The 18831-nt window shown below is 37.4% G+C and overlaps 1 protein-coding gene across 5 annotated transcripts in view; it reads left to right on the forward strand.

Annotated features, from left to right (window-relative positions):
• LOC106882356 (ubiquitin-like modifier-activating enzyme 6) overlaps window positions 1-18831 on the forward strand; it is a 417419-nt gene that overhangs the window by 326335 nt on the left and 72253 nt on the right. For all 5 annotated transcript variants that reach the window (XM_089358757.1, XM_089358755.1, XM_089358756.1 and 2 more), the window contains 5 exons: window positions 13972-14083; window positions 15682-15762; window positions 17336-17458; window positions 17623-17746; window positions 18703-18812. In XM_089358757.1, the coding sequence (XP_089214883.1) occupies window positions 13972-14083; window positions 15682-15762; window positions 17336-17458; window positions 17623-17746; window positions 18703-18812 (550 nt within the window). The remainder of the gene's footprint in view (window positions 1-13971; window positions 14084-15681; window positions 15763-17335; window positions 17459-17622; window positions 17747-18702; window positions 18813-18831) is intronic.

An 18831-nucleotide genomic window follows, 5' to 3' on the forward strand; every position in this document is an offset into this window, starting at 1 on the left:
GAACAAATACTGCAATGTATTTTGTCCTTTGCTCCAGTGATCCTACCTATACTCCCTCCCCACACAACTCTAAAAGCTAATCTGCAGCCTTTAATAATGTAACAATGGTTAGGATTAGGTTTTCTGATTGAAGTAAATGTCAATTTTCTGGTGGTGATGGTGGGTGATGGTGAGGTTTCTATTACATGACTGACACTGGACATTGGTGGAATAGACAGATGACCTTAACCTCCTTTCAATTGAGAACTGCAAAGCATCAGACAAGATATTGTAAAACACCTGGTCAGGCTTTCTATTCTTTGTACTATCACCACTGTCTATGTACAGCTAAAGGAAAACACATGCACACAGGCATGCGTGCGTGCACGCACGCACACACACACACACACACACACACATATGTATACATAAGGAGTTGTTATAAGTGAGATAAAGAAATAGGTGATTGTGGCTTTTGCATCCTTCTCAAAAATGTCGGTGTTACTGTTAAAATCCTTGTGACCTAATTGAATATTGTATTCCAGCTACAACCATTCTGTCATCTTTTAAATCTTAGTGTAGCTTCGACTATTTTATCCAGTATGTTTCCCCTTCTTTTAAGACTCTAGGATATGATTTGATAACAATTTGCCTGCTATTTTTAACACGTCAAGCAACTACTGAGAAGCCTATTTCACTGGTTTCTCATGTAAATGTTTGCTCTAAACCTGATTTGAAGCTAAGTAGGAGTTAAGTTGGGTTTGTCAAGAACATACAGCTGTAACACAGTATTTTATATTTGTCTTTGTTATCTTTATCTTCCTGTCTTTTTAATCTCCCCTTCTCTCTCACCCTTTCCCCTCTATATATTATTTGCTCTCTCCCCTCTTTCTCTCTCCCTATCGACCCCTCTCTTTCTCTTCCAAAAGACAACAAAAACAGAACATCTACTTCAAATATGACGCTAAGTGCTTAATGTTAGACTATCAAATTGCCCAAAAACAATTGAAGCAAATATCTGAGTTTATTGAAATATAATACATTTTCCAGAATAAATTTGACAAAAAAAAAAAAAAGAAAAAAGAAAAGGAAAAATGTTTAAAAATAAAAACAAAGAGCAATAAGACCAAAACATTTATTGTTCTGCAACAATCAGAGATTTATATTAACTTGTCTTTTTGTAGAAGGGTTGAACATGATTGAACTTAAAACTTAGTTCTGAATCAGCCAATAGTGGAGCCTATGCAGTTGCTTGCCTTGCTAGAAATAGAAGCCAAAGCATCTATCAATCACATTTTATTGTAAAGTAAGACATTTTTCTTTGTCTTTTATTCAAGCGGAGGACGCTTGAAAGGAGACATGTCAATGTATGCTGCATACAAGAGGTAAGATGGAGAGGAGCTTCAGCTAGGATCCTCACAGGCAAGGTACCTAGGTATAAAATCTTCTGGTAAGGTAACATGGATGGAGTAGGGGGTGTAGGCATCATCCTTGCGGAGAAATGGGTAGATAAAATCATAGAGGTTGTCAGGGTATGCGATAGAGTGCTTAAGCTCAGGCTAGTCCTGCAGAACAGCACAGCTACAATTATCTCTGCCTGCGCCCGACAAGCGGGCCTACCAAATGATCAGACAGACCATTTTTATGATACCCTTCTACAGGCTACCTCAAAGATGAGTGGCAATGACCTCATCTTTGCGACTGGAGATTTTAATGGGCATGTTGGGCGGCAATCCAGTATCTTTACTGGTGTACATGGGGACCATGGTATTGGTTCTTGAAACAATGAGAGAACTAGGCTACTGGAGTTCTGTGATGCATGTAACCTTTCAATCTGCTACACTAACTTCAGGAAGCCAGACAGCCACCTGATAACCTATCAATCAGGTGACTCTGCTAGCCAGATTGATTTCATCTTCACCAGACAGTGAAACGCAGGGCTGCTCTTAAATACAAAGACCCTCCCAGGTGAAGAATGTACCCCCTAGCATAGACTACTCGTTAGTGACTTTAGGCTCAAGGCCAGAAGGATGCCAAGAAGCAGACCAATACAGAAAAGAAAGATTTGGAAGCTAAAGCACCCTTCACATGGTCAGAGATTTAGGGACATCCTCATCAAGAAATTTGATGAAAGGGAGGAGGAGCTACAGACCTCGGACATGGAAGGTAGCTGGAAATTCCTACAAGACAGCTTATTGAGTGCCACAGACTGAGTCTGCGGATGGTGCAAAGTTCCCTCCAGACCTAGAGTAATGTGGTGGTGGAATAATACGGTAGACAAGGCCATTAGAGCAAAGAAACAGGCCTGGAAAGCCTGGAAGGGTAGGGGTAGCAGGGAACTGTACCAGATAGCCAGAAAGGAGGCTGAGCAACAGGTATACATAGCCAAGGGCGAAGCAGAAAAGAAGTTTGCCAATGTCCAGCGACATGAGAACCAAATAACTGAAGTATTTCAGATTTGAAGACAGTGTGTGAGAGAAAATTGTGATGTCACAGGAGAGAAATGTGTCTGCATGGATGATGGTGCACTTGCTTTTAATGATTTGGAAAAGAAAGAGGCCTGGAGAAGTCATTATGAAAGACCACTGAATGTGGAGAATGATTGGGAGGAAGACAGCCTGCCAAATGTTGACCCAGTAGAGGGACCAGCTATCCGAATAGACAGCACCCTGATAGATAAAGCAATTAAGGGTATGAAGTTAGGAGAATCCCCCAGCCCATCAGGCATCATTGATGAGATGCTTCAAACTTCTGGTGATGTGGGTTATGGCCTAGTCACCTGCATTGTAAACCAGGTAGTTCGTGATGGAGTCATACCCAATGACTGGCAGAGCAACACTATAGTCAACTGCTACAGGGGTAAAGGTGATGCTTTAGATAGAAATAACTACAGGGTTATCAAACTGCTAGATCAGGTGATGAAGGTCATGGAGAGGGTCATAGCCCAACTAATTAGGAAGAGAGTCTGCTTAGATGAGATGCAGTTCAGTTTTGTGCCAGGTAGAAGCACCACTGATGCTATATTCCTGGTACGGCAACTGCAGAAGAAATACCTAGCCAAAGATAAACCCATATACTTGGCTGTTGTTCACTTGGAGAAAGCCTTTGACATGGTCCCCCAATCCCTTATCTGGTGGGCAATGTGGAAACTGGGGACTGACAAATGGTTAATAAGGACTGTACAGGCCCTATAGAGATGCCGTTAGTAAGGTTAGGGTTGGCAATGAGTATAGTGAAGAATTCCAGTTAGAAGTAGGGTTACACCAAAGATCAGCCCTCAGTCCCCTTCTATTCATCATAGCCCTCCAGGCAATAACAGAGGAATTGAAGACAGGTTGCTCCTGGGAGCTCCTCTATGCTGATGACCTTGCTCTCATAGCAGAATCACTACCAGAACTAGAGAAGAAATTTCAGGTGTGGAAGCAAGGTTTAGAATCGAAATACCTTAGAGTCAATGTTGCAAAGACCAAAGTTGTAGTAAGTAGGAAGGCAAACTCATCACACACCCCTTCAGGTAGGTGGCCCTGCTCAATCTGTAGAAAAGGTGTAGGTAGAAACTCCATAAGATGTACTCAGTGTAATCTATGGACATATAAGAGGTGCAGCAAAGGAAGATTAACCGGGAAGATAGCTTTCATGTGCGGCAGATGCACAGGGGAAATAAACACCACAGATGCTCAGGAAACAGATTCCATCACTTGCCAGGGGGAGAAACTAGAAGTAGTTTATAGCTTCCCTAGGTGACCAAGTCTGTCGTGTGAGTGGATACTCAGAGAGTGTTACCACTAGAATGAGAATAGCCTGGGCAAAGTTCAGAAAGCTTCTACCCCTACTGGGGACAAAGGGCCTCTTGCTCAAAGTGAAAAGTAGATTCTACAATGCATATGTGTGAACTGCCATGCTTCACAGCAGTGAAACATGGGCCGTGACTGCTGAAGACATGTGTAGGCTTCAAAGAAATGAAGCTAGCATGATCCGCTGGATGTGTAATGTCAGTGTGCACACACGACAGAGTGTAAGCACCCTGAGAGAAATGTTGGACATAAGAAGTATCAGATGCGGCGTGCAAGAGAGACATTTGCATTAGTACAGTCATATACTACAGATGGGTGAGGAGAGCTGTGTGAAGAAGTGCCTCTCCCAAACAGTTGCAGGAATCCAGAGTGGAGGGTGACCCAGGAAGACATAGAATGAGGTGGTGAAGCATGACCTTTGAACATTGGGCCTCACAGAGGCAATGATGAAAGATTGAGACATCTGGAGATATGTTGTGACTGAGAACATCTGGCAAATAAAGTGAGTCCATAGCTATAACCTACACCAGTGTCATATAACCAGCCCACTCAAAAGTACCCTGGACCGTAGGGCAACATTCCATGCTTGAGGAGACCTTTTGAGTCAAGTACATCAAAATGAAAATCAAATGGAAATCATAGTTGCGATCCCTGTGCCAGTGGCACTTAAAAAGCACCATCTGAACGTGGCCGATGCCAGTGTCGCTTTGATTGACTTCCGTGCCGGTGGCCCATAAAAAGCACCAACCGACTGGGGTCATTGCCAGCTTCCACTGGCCCCTGTGCCAGTGGCACGTAAAAAGCAACCATTACACTCTCAGAGTGGTTGACGTTAGGAAGGGCATCCAGCTGTAGAAACACTGCCAGACCAGACTGGAGCCTGGGGCAGCCTCCCAGACCCCAGTTGAACCATCCAACCCAAGCCAGCATGGAAAACAGACGTTAAACAATGATGATGATGACATACAGTATCTCATAGAAGTACATCCCTAAAACATTTCAGTAAAATTGCTTTTACTCTGATAATATCGAAAGAAACCAAAGAAAATTTATACTGAATAAAATATATTATACATGCAAACATTATATAAACTTGGAACACAAAGCAATAACCATTTTCAAAGATATGAACGAAATATTAATTTTCAAATATTACAGAAATATGTATACCCTAAAGGAAATTTGCTATATTCAATATTTTATCTCCTTATTTTTAGTATATTCAGATATTGCTGATAATTTCAATTCTAATAAATTATTTCTCCTGGCATTTTTGTACTGGTCATTGTTATTGCATCTGCAGGAATTCTGATTTGTGTACCGTGGTGAAAATCTTCTTCATAATGATTAAAATGACACCAAAAGGAAAAGAATTGTCTGCAGATTTGAAGAAAATTATTTTTAATTTGCACAGGAATGGTTTAGGATACAAGTTAATTTGCAAACGAATACATATTAGTCTAAATACTGTTGCCGAAGTATTTCAGAAGTACAAAGCTACTGGCCGGCTAAGCAATAAACATCATCCAGGTTGTCCTTCTATTTTAACTGCACATAATATTCACTCCATCCAACATAGCATGATGGACAACAGGCATCGTACCACTTCATCTTTGGCCCAAGATGTGTCTTCTGTTAGTGGAAAGAGTATATCTGCCCAAACAGTTCACCAAAGTTTAAACCAGTGTGGTCTTCATGGCCACATTTCTCGTAAGAAGCCTCTCTTTACTACCAGGTATAAATCATGTTGTCTTTCTTTTGCTGAAACCTATGTGAGTAAAGGGAAGGAGTTTTGGAATACAAATTTTTTTTCTGATGAGACTAAAATCAACTTGTTTGGGTCAGATGGTATTAAATGAGTATGGCGATGACCAGGTGAAGATAATAGCAACACATGCACTGTACCTGCCATGAAACATGGCAGTGGAAGTGCTTTGGGGATGCACAAGTGCAGTTGGTGTGGGAGGACTCACGTATATTGAGAGAACAATGGATTCAAGGCTTTATTGTAGCATATTGCAGAAAACAGCATTGAAAAGTATCAAGGAACTAGGAAGACATTCCATGTTCTAACATGATAATGACCCTAAACACATTTCAAAGATGACAACTAAGTTTTTATCAGATCAAAAGGTAAAGGTGTTGCCTTGGCCTACCATGTCACCTGATTTAAACCCAATAGAATATCTGTGGGATGTTTTGAAAAAGAAAGTTGAAAAGAAAGACCCCATAATGTAACACAGTTGAAAGACATCATTCAGGATGAATGGAGGTCGATTTCATTGGTTATATGTGGAAATTTAGTTGACTCTATGCCCAGAAGACTTAATGTAGTCATTGAAAGCAAGAGCAGTCACACCAAATATTGAATATAGCAAATAATCATTTAGGGTGTACATATTTTTGTAGAGTTTGAAAATTAATATTTCGTTCATATCTTTAAAAATGTTTATTGTTTTGTGTTCCAAGTCAGTATAAATTTCATTTGATTACCTTCGATATCATCAGAGTAATGGCAATTTTACTGACATTTAAGTGTGGTGATAAATATTCTATGTTAAATTTACTTAACTGTCATTTATTCATTTAACTGTTAATCATTCTTTGTGGTTCTGAAAATAGTTTGTTTTTTATCTTATCAGTATAAATCGATTTTCCATTTCTGCATAGCTTGCAACTTCCGGTGTACATACTGTAAATGGTTTGTTATGGAATTGATAAAGACTTCGACTTCCTACCCCAAGCGGACGTGTAACTGCCAATAAGATCATTCAAAAGTGGTTGTCCCATTTCCATCCTTGGATATTTGGGGTACTTCAACAAAACAATACTACAAACAGTAGAACAATTCAACTGGGTTCTACAATACAATTTTTTCTATAAGCTTTAAAGCAGAGTAATTCATTTTCTACTTCTAAATATGATTACATTAAGGTTTACTGTTTTCTCTGTACAATGTTTACGATGTTTGATTGTTTGTCACAAGAACATGAAGCATGCTTTTCCTAAAAAAGAAAGTGGAGCTGAAGGAAGGAAAAGGCGGAAGCGGGAGACTGAAGAAGCTTTGAAGCAAGACCCTTATTCATTATTTTGGCAACAAAGAATCAAATCATTCAACAAGTTCACTGACGTTAGTTGAAGCTTGTGAAAATCTTCTTGCCACTGAAACTGAATATTGCAGAAAAGTTGGAAGTTCTTTCAGAATTCAGACAGTCCTTTCTTACCAACAAACAACTGAGCAATGAACAAGACATGGTTTAGGAGAAAAGTAAGAAATGGCAGCGGTGAGGAAATACTATGCTCATGGCTCCCTTACTCACCCTCTAAGAATGCAGCATTTTGCATCTGCTGTCTACTTTTTTTGCAGTCCAATCTTCAGTCCTCATTAGAAAAAGAATGTGGATTCTACCAATGGAAGAGAGCAGAAAGAATACCTCTCCATGAGAATTCACCAAATCATTGTGATTGTTTCACTCAATGGAAAAAGAATTTTAGTTGAGAAGAAGGGACTAATCGATGCTAAGCTACAATAAGTAATTGAAGGTGAAAGACAGAGTATCTTGACAAGAGCTCTTCATTGTATCAAATTTCTTGCAACACACAACCTCGCATTGCAAGGACACAGAAGTCACTTAGGTTAAAAGATGGGTCAGATCTTGGTAATTTCATCGAGTCGTTAAAACTTTTGGCCACATTCAACCCCATCACAAGAGAATTTTTTTGTCATGTAGAAAGCCACTTGGATCTACATCTTATCTTTCACCATCCGTTCAAAACGCATTTATCCATATCTTAGCTGTCAGTGTAAAAAACAGTCTGTTTCGATGCATTCAAAAAGCATGTTACTACGCTTTGATGATCGACACAAATCCTGATCAAGCCCAAATGTCACAAGTCATGCAATATGTCAACATTGATTTCGAAAAAATGGCAGTTTGTGTTTCGGAGTCGTTCCTAAGCTTCTCCCAAATTAGCCAAAAGGATGCCACCGGTTTGGTTAAGGTAATTTTGAATGAATTAGATAATGATGGCTTAGTGTTGACCGACTGCAGATCAGGTGCTATGACAATGCTGCAGTTATGGCCAGGAATATAATCGGTGTTCAACACAGAATCAAGGAGTTGAATAGTAAAATTTTATCCGTGAATTGTGACAATCATCCACTGAATCTTATTGGTTTGAATGCAGCAAAAAGTGATATACCTGTCATTTTGTTTTTTAATGTTATTGATTTGCTTTTTGCCTTCTTTTCTCAATCAACACGGCTTTGGGAAAAACTGAAGCATGCTATTCCTCTTGTTCTCAGGTCTCCATCGGACACAAGGTGGAGTGCAAGAACAGATGCCGTAAAGACTGTTGTGAACTTCCTCAATGAACATTTGATGGATAATGGTGATGAGACAGCCGATACATTCTGTGATGCCGTCAATCTCCTTAACCGAATATTAATGTTTAATTTTTTGGAATTGATTGGATTTTGGAACTGGGTTCTTGCTCGCATCAATCGCATTCAACAGTGGTTGCAAGATCCTGAAATAAATTTCTGAGATACTGCAGCTGATCTCAAAGACCTCAAACAGCAGCTTTTAAAAGACAGACATACTATTATCCACCAATCACTAGAAGAAGGCATTGATCTTTGTCAAAAGTGGAACATAGAAATCAGAAAGCATCAAGGGAGACAAAAGAGATTACCTCTTGATGATGATGAAGATGAAAAGTCAGCATCAACCAATGAGATGGACAACCATTATGAATGCTGTTCTTCGTTGTCTTCAATCAGAAATGGAAGAAAGATTCATCCATCTTAATGTTATCGATGCCAAGTCCGGGTTCCTCCTCAATATCCACTCTCTTGCTATCCAACATATCCTGACAAAGTTGGCCTTCAATCAAAATGTGATTTATTGGCTTCTCAATACTGTGGCGAAATTGACAGCAAACAGCCTTTTGAGGAAATAATTGATTGCTGGGTATTGCTCTCTACACAAACAAAATCTGCAATAATGAGACCAGAAAAACTCCTGGAATTCATTGTTCTGTATGGCGATAACGTTTTTCCAAATTTGTACGTTGGCCTTCAGATTCTGCTCACAATAGCTGTATCAATTGCAAGCTGTAAACAATTGTTCAGCAAGTTTAAGTTAATCCTATCTTATTTGCAGACATCAGTGTCACAGAACCGCATGCATGACCTTGCTCTTCTGAGCATTGAAAGTGACGAGACAAACAAAACTAATTTTGAAGATATAATCAATCAGTTCACCTCATCAAAAGCAAGAAAGATGAGACTTTAAACAATTGTATTTATTTTTTTTTTTTTTGTTACATCTCATTTCACACATTAGGTTTTTTAATGTTTCAGTGGGGGAAGCTAGTGCATTAAATGGTTAAAATAAGGAGGTTTCGTAAAAGTAAACATTCAAAAAATATATTTTGAATTACAGGCTGTATTGAACCAGCAGGTAAATGAACCCTGATAAAGTATTAGGTTGTCAAGAAAGTTCTTGCAGAATTTTTAATTTTGGTTTTAAATGATGTATTTTCAAATTAATTTTTGTTAAATTACTTTGACTTTATATATCATTTTAAAGCCCATTTTTCGCTCTATCTAATCATGTTACTCTTTTCCTTTTTGAATAATTAAGCCATTTTTTCCAGAATGTTGAATACAACATGGACAAAAAACAAAATCGCACAATTTTCTTATTCCAGTTTAAGCTAGGCTGAAAAGCTGCTGAAACAGCTTGCAATATCAACGATACGTTTGGCCCAGGAACCACTAATGAATGTACAGCACAAGAAATTTCGCAGCGGTGACAAGAGTCTTGAAGATGATAAGCATAGTGGTCGGACATTGGATGTTAACAACAATCAACTAAGAGCCTTAGTCGAAGCCAATCCACACACAACTGTTCAAGAGCTTGCTTCTGAATTAGACGTAACATATACGGCAATTTCCAACTACTTGAAAGAGATTGAAAAAACAAAAAATACTTGAGAAATGGGTGCCACACGAATTGAACAACAACCAAAAGAAACGCCGTTTTGAAGTCATCTTCCCTTCTTTTATGCAACAAGAATGACCTGTTTCTCGACCTGATTGTGACTTGGGATGAAAAGTGGATTCTTTACAACAACCGGTGACACTCAGCTCAGTGGCTGGATGCCAACGAAGCTCCTTGGCACTTCCTGAAACCAAAGTTGCACCAAAAGAAGGTCATGGTGACTGTTTGGTGGTCTGCAGCTGGTTACATCCATCACAGCTTTTTGGATCCAGGCGAAACCATTACAGCGGAGAAGTACTGTCAGCAAATGGATGAAATGCATAATAAATTCCAACAACAACAGCTAGCATTGGTCAATAGAAAAGGACCAATTCTTCTCCGTGACAACGCTCGGCCACACATCGCATAACTGACCCTGCAGAAGTTGAACGAATTGGGCTACGAAACTCTGCCTCATCCGCCATACTCACCAGACCTCTCACCTACCGACTACCACTTTTTCAAGCATCTCGACAACTTCCTGCATGAGAAATGCTTCAAAAACCAAGACAATGCCAAACATGCCTTCAATGACTTCATCGCCACCAGAACACAGGATTTTTACGCTACTGGCATAAATAAACTTGTTTCGCATTGGCAAAAGTGTGTTTATTTTGATGGTATTTATTTCGATTAATAAAGTTTTGTTTGCGCCTAGATATGTGCATCTGAATTTAAAGGTTAAAAACCACAAGAACTTTCTTGATAACCTAATATTTATTTCTAAAATATTGCTTTGAAACCTTAATTACTTGTAACAAACAAATACCATATAATATCATGGATTTTGTAATTGGGTGGGTGGGGGGTGCATTTTTGTGTCTTGCCCCAGGTGCAGTTTACCCTGGCTATGCCACCGATATATATATATATATATATATATATATATATATATACACACACATAATAATTACTCACCATATCATGGTTCACTTGTTGTGCCCTCAGTGCATTATAGATTTTTCTGGCTAATATATGTAAATGTATATTGTGGACTCCTCAGTATATTGCACGTTTCTGCAGCCGATAAGTATTTATATTTATTTTAGATTTCAATTATTTCTTTGGTAAAATAAGCATTTTCAATAAATTAATAAATAAAAATGCAGTATAGTACTGCACTGTATAACACATAAATTAAAATATATTAAGAGAAAATACACGGTGTACTGTAGATGAGTAAACAAAGAATTGCTCATATTGTATGGAAAACAAAACTTGGGAGGCAAGTGTGTGGTGTTGTTTTGTATTTATAATAAAATGAATATATACATTTTCTTATGATGGTTGAAATGGTTTTGGTATATACTCTTTTACTTGTTTCAGTCATTTGACTGCAGCCATGCTGGAGCACCGCCTTTAAAGACAAGTGTTGTCATTATGGCTGTGTTTGTGGAATGTATTGTTTATAACAGGAAGTAACAACAGTTTCTGTTTGTACAATTTGACATGTTTGGATTATTACAACTGACAACCCTTTAGAACAATACAAGTAACTTTATTACAAAGAGAAGTGGATGGAAAATGAGGAAAATTTTTTAATGTGACACTTTAATAAACATTTCTAATATAGTGCAAGGCCACAAAATTGAAGTGGGTGCAGGTCTGTCATTTATACAAAATCTTAGTACAAAATCCTTGGCTCAAAAGGGTGAAAATTTTTCTAACTTAGAGAGGTAGAACAAATACTGCAATGCATTTTGTCTGGTGCTCTAGTGATTTTACCATTCCATTACTGTAAATGATTTTAAGAAATATAAATGACATAAGAAACTGCATTAAAGAAAAACAAAATGTTTCAGATGTCTTTTTTCCTTTTACTTGTTTCAGTTACAGGACTGTGGCCATGCTGGGGCACAGCCTTGACGGGTTTCATTGAACAAATACACCCCAGTACTTGTTTTTAAGTTTGGCACTTATTCTTTTGTTGAACTGCTAAGTTACAGGGATGTAAACAAACCAACACCAGTTATAATGTGACTGCACCTGAAACAAAGTGGTTGTACAGCGAGTTTCTTAACTGCACTGCCATGCCTATGCCTATACAAAGTTGATCTTCACAGAATTTGACCTCAGAGTGTAATGAGTTGGAAGAAATATTGGTTTCAAATTTTGGTACAAAGCCAGCAATTTCAAGGAAGTGGGCAGCTTAATTACATTGACCCCAGATCTCAACTTATCTTATTGACCCCAAAAGGATGAAAGGCAAAGTCAACTTTGGTGGAATTTGAAATCAGAATGCAAAGATGGATAAAATATCATTGAGCATTTTGCCCTGCATGCCAGTGATTCTGCCACCTTGCTGCCTTAAAGTTGGAAGAAATATTACAAAGTATTCTTCTTGATACTCTAACAGTTCTTATCTATTAATTCTTTTATCTTTTATCTATTTGTTGCTCACAACAAATAAAAGAAATTCGTTTTGGGCAGGATCAAAAGCCCTTTTACTGTTAAAAGGTTTATTTTGTTATTGGAAAGTTCTAGCCAACTTTAAAGAAAAAGTATAATGTAATTCCTACACATTTTTTTCTCTCTCCATTTTTTTTCATTCTCTCTCCATTTTTTTCTTCTCAATCCTTTTATGTTGAAGAGCATAGGCCTGAAATATCAAAGACTTTTCCATTCTTCCTGAGCATTAAACTAATACACCTGCTTGTTATTCCCTCACCTATCTTCGTCTTTTGTTTTCTGTAAATTTGAACTATAATGTAGGAACCTTTGAGGAGAACCCACAAAACAACATGAACCGAGGAGGGAGCATGTATACAGTCACCTGCAAAAATAGCAACCAAATCTCTCTCATATCACATTATGCCAGCTTTAAAGAAGGAAAATATACAATGAATAATATTGTCCCAGGTACTCCTTATAAGGTGAAAGGGATGATCTCGGATGGAATGCCTTTGATCACATGTCTCATCAGTTAATGTTGACCTGAGATCAGACAATAACACAGTGACCAGATTGGTGAGGATGTTGACACACTTGTCAGCTAGTGGTGATCATCATATGACTGAAGATAGAAACATTAAAATGGATAAACAGGTGGAGCCTGTTGGTTTGTGAATACAAATTAAGAGTGGAAGTATTGAATTTGTTTGGTAATATGGAAGCGGTAGACCCAGGAAGACATGGGATGAGGTGGTGAAGTATGATCTTGAATGAAATGATTTTCAGATGTTTAGTCTCACATAGGTGATGACAAGTGACTGAGACCATTGGCGATTTGCTGTGCTTGAGAAGACATGTCAAGCTAAGAAAAATCATAGTCATGGCCAGTACTGGTGACACATGAAAGGCACCCATGCCAGTGATACATAAAAGGCACCCATACCAGTGACATGTAAAAGGCACCTAGTATACTCTGTGGAATGGTTGGTTTTATGAAGGGCTTTAAGCCGTAGAAACCAGGACAAAACAGACTGGAGCCTAGTGCAGCTCTCTGGCTTACCAGTCCCAATCAAACCATCTTACCTTGCTAGCATGGAAGCTAAATGACGACGATGATGATGATAATGATAGTGGCATTTCGTCCATCTTTACATTGCCTTTTATCCTTTCAGGGTCAGTAAATTAAGTACCAGTGAAACACTGGATTGATGTAATCAACTAGTTCCCTTCCCACAAATTTCAGGCCTGTGCCTTTAGTAGAAAGGATTATTATTATTATTATTATTATTATTATTATTATTATTATTATTATTATTATTATTATTATTATTATTATGTGAGATATACTGGAACTATGATTCTGAGAAAAAAAAATTTTTTCCCTGCAAAATTTATTTTTTCAATATTTTTCTAAATATATATTTTGATTGCTTATCATGGTTTTGCACTTTTCACTTTTTATCTTGAGCTAAAGTAGTAAAACAGTATTCATTGTTGATATATAGACACAAGATTTTGTGTTTATAGCTAAAGGGACAAATAAAAGGTGTCATTAATAACATTATTGCTGTAAGAGAAGGGAAACAGAAAATTATCATTATCATATTTTCTTAAAATGGATTATTTCAAGGAAAATAACTCTGACGGTAAGAGATTGTCTCCCCTAGGTGTAACCCTTTTACAACTGATATTAAAACACCATTTTTTTTCTTTTCTTTCTTCATAATTTCTAATGTGATTATTGATATTTATATTTTCAGAGCTGAGGCTTGTTGTAAGAGAATTGCTGAATTAAACCCGTACGTCACAGTAAACACCACCTCAATTTCTCTTCAGGATTCCACTGATCTCACATATTTAAAAGATTATCAGGTACAATGAAGATGATGATTATGATGTTGTAGGTTCTGTGTGTGTGTGTTTGTATTCTTTGAATATTTATTATAAAGAATAGGCTCTACAAAGGAAGAATTTCAAGAACATAGCCTGATGGTTGTCAGTTCAATTCCCAGTGGCTTGTTATGTCCTTCATCTAGACGCTTTGCTAGACACAATGCTCCAGTCAACTCAGCTGGTAATTCAAAAGGCCAGCCTTGTCACATTCTGTGTCATGCTGAATCTCCCTGAGAACTACTTTAAGGGTACACGTCTGTGGAATGCTCGGCCACTTGCACATTAATTTTACGAGCATACTGTTCTGTTGATCAGGTAACTAGAATCCTCATCATCGTAATTGACAGAGTGCCAGTATTATACCAGCCAAAATCTGATCCATGCATGTACTTATATATATATATATATATATATATATATATATATATATATATATATATATATATATATATATATATATATATATATATAATTAATTAACATAATAGGGTAAAAATTCGATATTAATTAATATCAATTTAATACCAGGAAACTAGCACATTAAAAGAATCAACACAAGTATATATATATATATATATATATATATATATATATATATAGGCATTGATGGTTCTGTGGTTAAGAAGTTTGCTTTGCAACAATGTGGTTTTGGGTTTATTCCTACTGCACAACCCTTGTGCTAGTATTGTCTAATATAGTATTGGTCCAACCAATACCTTGTTGGTGAAATTTTAAAATTTTAGAAATGGAAACTGTATGGTCGCCTATTGTGTGTGTGTGTGTGTGTGTGTGTGTTTGTCTGTCTCCTTATGTCTTCACACTGACACTGCTGAGGCAGAAATGACATATGTCTTTGTCTGAGTATGTCCCTTAGCTCAGCTGTTCAGCCTGTGAAGACCAGTGAAATATATTGCACAAAAAATAAACAAGGGTTAGCATCAGGAAGAACATCTGGCATAGAATATTTCTTTAAAGTTTCATCCAAACCCTTATTGTGGCATTGAAAAAAGAGATGTAAAAACAATGTTTACCATGATGATGCAGCTATCATCATTTAATATCCACTTTTCTATGCTTGCATAGGTCAGGAGGAATATTCTTAGACAAATTTTCTATGTCCAGATGCCCTTCCTGTCACCAACCCCTTTCTGTTTCAAAGAAGGTAGTATTTATCTATGGCCAGACATGTTTTCATTGAAGAATAGAAACAAGGAATATCACTTGAATTTCATCAATTATTATTGGTATAAATGTGAATTCATAATCTGGATATAGAAGCTGGGGGTATCAAAGCAGTTGTCCATAGTTCTCTTTCTTTTTGATTTTCAAAGAGATGGTCACATCAGCTGGATAGCTAACCTCTATAATAGTGCGTACTTTTTCTTGTCTATGCCAAACAACAATATTCAGCCTGTTATGTTTGCCCTTAGTAGAAGCGTTAATGGAAATGTCCCAGCAATATTCCTTGTGCTGTATATATGCATGTGTGTATGTATGTATGTATGTATATGCACACACACACATACACACACTAAACTGTGAATTTAACTTAAAATTATTTTTTTTTATATTTCTAGTGTGTTATATTAACTGAAACATCATTAAACCTTCAACGTAAAGTGAATAATTTCTGTCATCAACAGAATCCTCCAATTAAGGTAAGTTGTAATTATAGTAATTAGGAGAATGATATTTCAAGCAATGTTCTTTTTCATAATTCTTTAAAATTACAGAATCATACTACATATTTTAGTTATGTGCTGTGTCTGTTTAGTAAAAATGTCTATTAGACTTTTTCATAACCAAAGGAATTTTGCAGCTTTTATGACTTCTCAAAAGTAAATTCAAATTGTGACATGCTTATCTCTTAAAAAAATATTAATCGTATTAGTGAAGTAGTTACAACTGGTCTTACATCACAAAATCAGGGGCTGTGGGGAGAGGTACTCACCATTTTTTTCTTAGAAAAACACATATTGGTCCTTTAACTTTACCAAATTTAAACTGTTCATTTTGCCAAAATTCCTGTGACTTTTTGTTTCCTTTCTGATAAATTATTGTAGTCTACTCTCTGATTCTGTACACTTCTGTTATTTTATACTGAAAAAACTTATTGAATGAAAGCATATCACTACCAACACTGTATGACAAATTAATGATATCACATTCATCCAACACATGCATTACAGACCAATATTTGCTAATCAAATACACCAGGCTGGTCTGCATTAGGTCAGAGTGCCTTAGGTCAATATATTCAACTAATGTTTAAGTATATATACCTATTAATATACAATATATCATAATAATAAGCTCAGATCAACATTTCAAATTAACATAACTGCAGGCAATATACTACACCAACACACTATAGATATATTTGAAAAAGTGCCACATCCTAGCGGTTGAGGAAACCTGTGGAAGAGGTAGACCCAGGAAGACCTGGGATGAGGTGGTGAAGCACAACTTTCGAACATTAGGCCTCACCGAGGCAATGACTAGTGACCGAGATCTTTGGAAATATGCTGTGCTTGAGAAGACCTGGCAAGCCAAGTGAGACCATAACCCATGGCCTATGCCAGGGGTGTAACCAGCCCACTTATTCATACCTTTCCTTCATTGGACACTAAACTCTGCTTGCGAAGACTTGTTGAGGCAAGTGAAATAGAAATTGAAGTCAAATTCGATGACTGGCATCTGTGCTAGTGGAGCACTAAGAGCACCATCTGAGCATGATCGTTGCCAGAGCAGCTGACTGGCTTCCATGCCAGTCGCGCACAAAAAGCACCATTCGAGCGTGATCATTACCAGTGTCGCCTTACTGGCACGTGAAAAAATATTCGAGCAAGGTTATTGCCAGTGCCGCTGGACTGACTCCTGTGCAGGTGGCATGTAAAAAACACCATTTGAGCGTGGCCATTGCCAGTACCGCCTGATTGGCCCTTGTGCGGGTGGCACATAAAAGCACCCACTACACTCTCAGAGTGGTTGGTGTTAGGAAGGGCATCTAGCTGTAGAAACTCTGCCAGATCAGATAGGAGCCTGGTGCAGCCAACTGGTTCGCCAGTCCTCAGTCAAATTGTCCAACCCATGCCAGCATGGATAGCGGACATTAAACGATGATGATGAGGATGATGAGATTATTGCGGTAGAGGGGAAAATGAATGTACCGAATTATCTGTTACTCATAATGTTTGCTATTCTTATAAAAGCTTATAAATTTATTTTCAGTTTATATCAGGGGATGTATTTGGTGTCTTTGCTGGATGTTTCTGTGATTTTGGAGATGAATTTGACATTTTTGATGCTAATGGAGAAGAGCCAAAGGAAGTATTTATTGGTAATATAACCAAGGTACTAAGTTTTAAACTACTAACATGAAATTATCTTCATCATCACAGTGTTCTGTCACCAATTGAGTTTCGAATGTTCTACAATTCAAATCCTAACATTTTTAAAATTTTGTTTTTTATACCTGGAAATATTTTCTCAAAGAGCTTGTAATTTCTTATTGCCAGGCGAACCCAGGTGTTGTGAGTTGTTTAGAAAACACTCGACATTATCTTCAGACTGCAGACAAGGTCACTTTCAAAGAAATTAAAGGTATGACAGCTCTCAATGGAAAAGTTTGCACAGTTTCTGGTAGGTTCCATTTTTATATACTTTTATTCCTTCTATGTTGTTTTTGGTGGTTAGAAGTGTTGTTATATATTTTATGAACTTAGGTTTGTGCCAGGCTACTGTGACGGTCCATGGCCTGAGGGTTAGGGTTAATGTATTGGACTCATAAACATAAGGCTGTGTGTTCAATTCATGAACCAAATTGTACATTGTATCCTTGAGCAAGGCATTTCACTTCACATTGCTCCAGTCTACTCAGCTGTAAATGCATGCCAGATGAATATAATTGGTACAGCCCTCCTCCTCTCCCTCCAACTATCACATCCTTGATGTTCCACTGGGTCAGAGGTGAGAGACTCCCAAGAGGATGTCTGTATCTGTTCATGATTACACAGGTACTTAAAACAATTAGTGAATCTATGGTGCCAGCAATCAGTCATATTCGTTTGTGAACGATGGCTAAACTTTAAGCTCCATGCTATTTTACAATTGTAATTATAATCTCCATGTTTTTATTAATACTATTGTTGTTGTTAGGTGTGACTAAACAGACATGTGGTTAAAACTCGTACAACCATGGGCAGCCTATAGAGAGTCTCTGTGTGGTTAGACAACAAGCCAGAAACAGCTGGCAGATTTCCCTCAAATAATATCCTATACTCTTACAAATACTATTATTTCATCTTTTTTTATCTCCCAGCTAGCAATATAAACAAAAGTGCATTTTGCACCAAAAACCAACATCAGAATTTCTCAAATAGTATCTACTGCAGTCTGGCTTGTTGTAACAGAACATCCTTGTTTAAGTAGAGATAAATATTACCTCTCAGTATTAACACTGCCTCTCTTGCTAATATATAACTATTATTTCTGTTGTTAATAATGATGTTTATTGATTTATGTGTCTGATTGTATGTTACTTCTTAGAAGAAAGATGTATTACATTCATTTCTTTTCTTTCTGTTTTCCATGTTTAGTGTTAAATCCTTTCACATTCACAATTTGTGACACAAGCAGAGAGGAATTCAATGAATATGACCATGGAGGAATTTGTGTGCAGTTGAAGGTTTCAGAGAAAGGACACCATGTAATAATTATTTTCTCTC

Source organism: Octopus bimaculoides, chromosome 10 (genome assembly GCF_046866305.1).
Source record: "Octopus bimaculoides isolate indiv1 chromosome 10, ASM4686630v1, whole genome shotgun sequence".
Taxonomy (NCBI): domain Eukaryota; kingdom Metazoa; phylum Mollusca; class Cephalopoda; order Octopoda; family Octopodidae; genus Octopus; species Octopus bimaculoides.